This window comes from Neophocaena asiaeorientalis, unplaced genomic scaffold, assembly GCF_003031525.2.
Source record: "Neophocaena asiaeorientalis asiaeorientalis breed wild unplaced genomic scaffold, Neophocaena_asiaeorientalis_V1.1 scaffold129, whole genome shotgun sequence".
In the NCBI taxonomy this organism is placed as follows: Eukaryota; Metazoa; Chordata; class Mammalia; order Artiodactyla; family Phocoenidae; genus Neophocaena; species Neophocaena asiaeorientalis.
Window position 1 is genome coordinate 5,877,796 of NW_020172446.1, and position 6,026 is coordinate 5,883,821.

At 51.6% G+C, this 6,026-nt stretch overlaps 1 protein-coding gene across 1 annotated transcript; it reads left to right on the plus strand.

The window, feature by feature from the left end:
• Positions 1–1,162: 1,162 nt before the first annotated feature.
• Positions 1,163–4,959, plus strand: RFLNB (refilin B). Its single transcript, XM_024736062.1, has 3 exons — positions 1,163–1,216; positions 2,570–2,685; positions 4,489–4,959. The coding sequence occupies exons 1-3, from the start codon at positions 1,163–1,165 to the stop codon at positions 4,817–4,819; spliced, it is 501 nt and encodes a 166-aa protein (XP_024591830.1). The 3' UTR covers positions 4,820–4,959.
• Positions 4,960–6,026: the final 1,067 nt, after the last annotated feature.

Sequence of the window (6,026 nt, forward strand, 5' to 3'; positions counted from 1 at the left end):
ACAGCCCGGCCAGCTGGAGCCGGTGGCTGGAAAATTGTCATCGCCTGGGAGGCCCGGGAGCTCCGGGAAAGGCGACCACCGCCTCCTCCCTTCGAGGTGATGGCCCCCGGGGCTGCCAGGCTGCGGCTCGTCCACATTCCTGACCCTGCCGGGCTGGAGGGGTCCGGGAACACCGAGAGCAAACTTCCCCCAGGCACCTCCGGGCTTTGCCCTCGCCCCCGGTGGCTCCAACGGGCCTGCTTCCCCTCCCGGTGGGTGTTGGGGAGAGGGGTGTACTCGGGCTCCCCGATTCAGAGAGCAAAGGGGGCCAGCTTTGGGAGACTTAGTGGCTTGGAGGGGACCTTTTCAGATCCGTGGCCCCTCTTGTCCCGTCACCTAACCCGTGTCTGGCCCATGATGGGTGGGAGGCCTTTAGGTGGGTGGAGACTTTCAAAAATGAGTGCTTTTACTTTAATTTAAAATTTTTATTTCAAGAAAAAACACCAGGTCCCTTTTACCTTAGAAATGGCTCACATGGTGGTGTTTATTGCCTTTACCTAGAGCCCAGGGGACCCACATCCTGCCTACAGTCAAGCTAAAAGTGGGACTCTGAGGCCACCCCTCCCCCTTGGGGATGGGTGTTTGCAGCCTTCTCCCCTAGGTGAAGTAGTCAGTGGCAGCCGCTGCTCCTCAGGGACCCACCCACTTTGATGGTGCGTGGAATTCTTGACCAATGATCCTGTCTCTCGGTGGACATCAGTGCATCCTCTCATTTCCATTTAGAAGGCAGCACTTGCTTCATCTTGGCCTTCAGAGCCCTCGCCACCTGGCCCTTTTTAGCCTCATCTTCCACATCCCCTGACCACAGGCAGATACACACATCGGTGCCTCTGATGCTACTCCTCCCCCTGGTGTGCCTTTTCCCTCCCAGCCATCCCCTTCTACCTCTCCCAACACCCAGCTGGCTTTTCCACCTGTCAAACCCTTGCCAGCCCTGCAGTGCCCAACTTGTCACCTCCTCTGGGAAGTCTTCCTGGATGCTTCCCAGAGCCATGCCAAAGGCTGTGACTTCGTCGCCTTTCCCTGGTAAGCCCCTTGTTCATGCGTAGAACCCCTGCTGCCCCGCCCCACTCCCAGCCTGCCCTGGAGCAGGCTGGGTGCTCAGGGAGCTTGGGTGGCAGGGATGAGGGAGCAGAGGAAGCAGGAGCAAGAGAACCGAGTGCTTGTCTGGATACCTGTGAGTGCTGGGTGGCGCCTACCTCCTCTTGGTGGCTGCATTGTCCTGCAGCCCCCAGGACTCCCGGAAGGCACCCCCAGGTTGGGGAGTGCCTGGCAGCTAGAGAGCTTGGGGCAGCGCAGGGCCCCCTGTCACCGCTGGGGGCTGTTTCCTAAAGCTCTGCGGTAGCCGGTGTCCACACCTTACCCCCTCCCCCAGCTGGGTTCTCAAGCCCCAGTGGGGGCTTATTAAGCTCTCCCCCCACCAAGTTCAGGGCTGGACCCTGGGGTCCCCCTGCCTCTCCCTGACCTACCTGGTCCCCTTTGGCTTTTGCATGTCCACCCTATGCCCCCACTTGACACCTTGTCCTGGTAACATAAGAGTCTTAGAGTCAACCTTCTAGAAACGTCTGCTTCCTGGAAGACATGGGGGTGGGGCTGCCACTGCCATACCCTGGCCCAAGTGTAGGTTCTTCTCTCAAATCAGGCAAAGAAAATGACAGCTCCCAGTTAGCCCAGGAACCCGAAGGGCTGCTCTCTGTTGCTCACTTAACACAGAAGCCCTGATTCCAGTCAGGTCAGGTGAAAACCCAGCAGCTGTGTGGAGGATGGTCCCGTCTCTTACTCAGGCTACTTGCTGAATCAGAAAGCCCAGTGCTCTGACCAGGCTGGAAGGCGGTGAACCCCTGGGATGCTGTGCTCTGACTCTTTGAGTTTTCTGGATAGTGGAAGGTGACATAGAGAACTTTCTGGTGTTCATCTTCCCAGTGAGTTTGCAGATTCCTCCATCTTGGCTGGGTATTGATCTGGTGGCCTCAGAGCTGTTGGACTGAATCTTCAGTGTAAAAAAAAAAAAATCCCTTGTAGCATTTCTCTTTGTTGGTTTTGGCCTTTTCTGAAGAGTTGCTGAGACAATGACAGGGTTGGGGGCACATAATTGAAGGTTCTGGTTAGTGAAGTCCTAGTTCATGGCGGTTTTCTCACTGCCTTGCTGCGGGATGATGCAGCAGCCCCGGGGTCTGGCAGCGGTCACGACGCTGAGCTGTAATTTGTTTCCTCTTTTCATCCTTCCACAAAACCTCATCGATAGAAAGGGACACCCCCTGGGTGTGCAAATAAGGTCACAGGGCATATGTTGTGACTCTGCTGAGAGCACACATTCATGATAGGCCTGGGATTTGAGCAGACCTCTTGGCATCCTCTGTGCCCTGTCCAGTGGTCTTCCCGTGCTGTGGGTCAGCCCTTCGCTGGCATCATTCCCTGGAGGGTGACACAAATCTCAGTTGGGCCCATCAGCTGGAGGCTAGAGCCAGGACCTTCTGCGGGGAACACATCGGATGGGGCTGTGATCTAACTGCATTTTCTGTTGTTGCAGAATCCTGCTTCTCTCCCCAACGCCCTGGGCTCCGGCTCCGGCTGCTCGCCAAGGTTATGTCCCCTGTCGTTTGGCGAGGGAGTGGAGTTTGACCCCTTACCACCAACTGAAGTAAGGTAAATATAGCGGGCCCTGATTTCATTTTATTTCTATTTTCAATTTTTTGTTCCAGTAATTAACACTTGTTATTAAAAAAAAAAAATAGTCAATGACAAAAGTGTGCCAAAGACTCTTCTAGTTTGGTGGGTACTCTTTCGGTTGTTTTTTCTGTGCTCCAACCATTTGAATATAGATACACGTATTAAAATAAAAACGAGATCGTGTTATACACAAAGTCCTGCAACTTGCTTTTTGCACTTCACTTATCATGGCCATCGGATGTTTAAAAATTTGTAATAAAGTAATTCCCCTTTCCAGAAGCTTCTTTCCACATCTCCCCACCCCCACCCCAGTGTCAAAGTGCTGTGACCTTGCCTCAGGTTCTAATTTCACTGGGAAAGTACCGTTCTTCTTCCTCGGGGAATTTATCATCCAGGCTCATCTGGGGGCAGAGATCCATTGAGAGGCTCCACTAAAGATATGTCTGTTTAGAGAACCGGAATTTTACTTTTGGTAGCTGGTGGCTTGAGAGATGGAGTTCCGTTGCACGAATACAAAGGGCCCTTTGACACAGAACAAAGGAGGCTCACCAGTTTGGAGGTGAGCAGTTCAGCCTTTTATTCCTGAGGAGCTTGTATTTTGAACAGAATGGGGACATGACTTCATGACATGAGCTTCCCAGCCTTTTAACCTACTTGCCCAAGGTGAAGAGATGTTTCCACCTGGACTCATTCTAAAAAAGAGTGCCGATTCTTACCCCTGACCAGTGGGTAGGGGCTGGCGAGGGGCAGTGCTGTTCGGTTTGTCTATGTGTGATGCTTGTACGTACTTCTTATTTTATCTTTTAATTTTAAAATGTCTTGGCCACGCCTCGCAGCATGCGGGATCTTAGTTCCCCGACCAGGGATCGAACCCTCACCCCCTGCAGCGGAATCGTCGAGTCCTAACCACTGGACTGCCGGGAAGGTCCCGCTTGTGCATATTTTAGTATCTATGAAGATGCCATAATTAGGAAGTAATATGAATTCATGCTTTGCTTCCAAAAAAAAACCAAAAATTCCCAAATTGACCAAGAAGGACTTTAAAAAAATTATAAAGTAGCTGCTGAGGAACGTGGATGTTAATTTATTTTATGGAAAACAAGACTGTAATTGGCTGTGATGGATAAGGTCAGATCTCAGTTCCCTGGGTTTGAGGGAGTCTCCAAGCCGATGGCAGAGGTGGCCCCAATACTAGTATTTGGTATCCCCAAGCTTTCAGAACCAGCATTCAGGATGTCTGGGTTCCCTTCTCCTCTCATTGATTGTTCACTTCAGGGGATAGAGAAACCACTCATCCCCCGTGGACAGGAGAATCTGCCTTGTTATATATAATCATTCCCACCAACAGCAGTCGCTGTGTTAACACTCTCCCCCATTCTATTGGGCAGCTTTTTCAGAAAGAGGAAAGAGGCTTGGAAGTTAAGTAACTTGGCCAAAGTCTCAAAGCTTAAGTCAGTGGGAGCCGACTCCAGGGGCTGCCGCCTGCAGTGAGGAACAGTGAGTGCGGGTTGAACTTGGGAATCCTGCATTTCTGCACTGAAACCCCAGCTCTACCGCTCCCTCCCACTGTGACCTTAACCTCTGCACCCCGATTTCTTCTCCCAGGGTTGTTGGGAAGATTAAATTAGATCCTGGAAGTAAAGCGCTAGGACAGGAGCACACAGTGAGCACGTTATAAACTCCGTGTGGCTTCTCCCTAGAGTCTCAAGGTCACGGTAGGGATCCCTGCGCCCCCAGCTCAGAGGAGCGGCTTCACGCTGCCTTATGTCTCCCGCTCAGGTACACGTCCTCCGTCAAGTATGACTCAGAGCGACACTTCATCGACGACGTCCACCTGCCCCTGGGCCTGGCGGTGACCTCCTGCAGCCAGACCATCACCTGCATCCCCAGTTGCACGTGGCGCAACTACAAGGCCGAGGTGCGCTTTGAGCCGCGCCACAAGCCTGCCCGCTTTCTCAGCACCACCATCGTCTACCCCAAGTACCCCAAGACCGTCTACACCACCACTCTGGATTACAACTGCCGCAAGACACTGAGGAGGTTCCTGTCCAGCGTGGAGCTCGAAGCCATTGAGCTCGTGGGCGGTGATTACCTGTCGGAGGAGAGCTGACTGCAGCAGGCCAGGGGGCTGGCCTGGCTTTCCTGCCCAGGTTGGGTTGGGCCAGGCTGCCCTTGTGTGTCATTCCAGCCCCAGAAGAGTCTAACCCAGAGATACCTCTAAGCCCAGCCTGGGGAATAAAAAAAAAAAAAAAAAAAAAAAAAAGGCCTGGCTTTCCTGCCCAGGTTGGGTTGGGCCAGGCTGCCCTTGTGTGTCATTCCAGCCCCAGAAGAGTCTAACCCAGAGATACCTCTAAGCCCAGCCTGGGGAATAAAAAAAAAAAAAAAAGCAAAGTCACAACATCTTCTAATTATTGAAAGAATTTGATTTTTTACAATTTTTTCCAATTGTTTTTAAAAGGAGTGTGTTTTCCTAGTTTGCTGCTACATAGCTTCCCCGAAGTCTCAATTTGGTGAGAAAATAAAAGGATGGCTAGAGCAAAAGGAAAATGGCCACACTTTGAAATAGGGAAGAGGGGAGCACCCTTCTTCCGGCGGTCAGTTTGTCTGAGGAGGAGCGTGGAAAAAGTCTCTGAGATGGAAAAAGTGAGTTGGAAGAACTTTCTGCCCCGGTGTCTTCACTGCTACAAAAGTGGTGCTAATTCAGTGAGCTGTGACACCCATATGGGTTCAATCTGTGGAGAGTTGAGTTCCATTCTGGTTTTTTAAATTTCCATTTGTATTTCCTGTTAACCAAAACTCTTGGAATTCTCTAAATCTTTTTTGTGATATCAAAAAACCCCAAACCACAATATAAGATGCCTTTCAAAAAAAAAGAAAGAGAGGAAGGGAAAGGCAGGCAGGCAGGAAGAAAGGCGTTCACCCTGTTCTTGCCTCTAGAGTGGGGTCAGATCAACTAGTGGCTGAGTCTGGGGGCAACAACTTGGTTCTGGTTCCTTCCACGGGTGGGTTCCAAGCTCGGGCTCTGGCGAAGCGCCTGGAACCCCTGGCATCTCGTAATGTCTCCACAGGCTTGTGTAACTCTCCTCATATGTATTTTGGGGTTTCCAAATACTTTCCTAGTTTTTTCATAAGGCGAAACATAGCAGAGGGTCCTTCGGAGAGAAATGGCATCTTGAAAGAATGCTTAGGGAAAGCACTTCTGGCGGAGTCCACAGGCGGCGTTTCACTCACAGTGGGAGCCGATGGTCACACCTAGGACTTGATACCCCCAGGGAGGAGGTGGACACAGATGTTTCTGGTGATCTGGTTCATCAGGG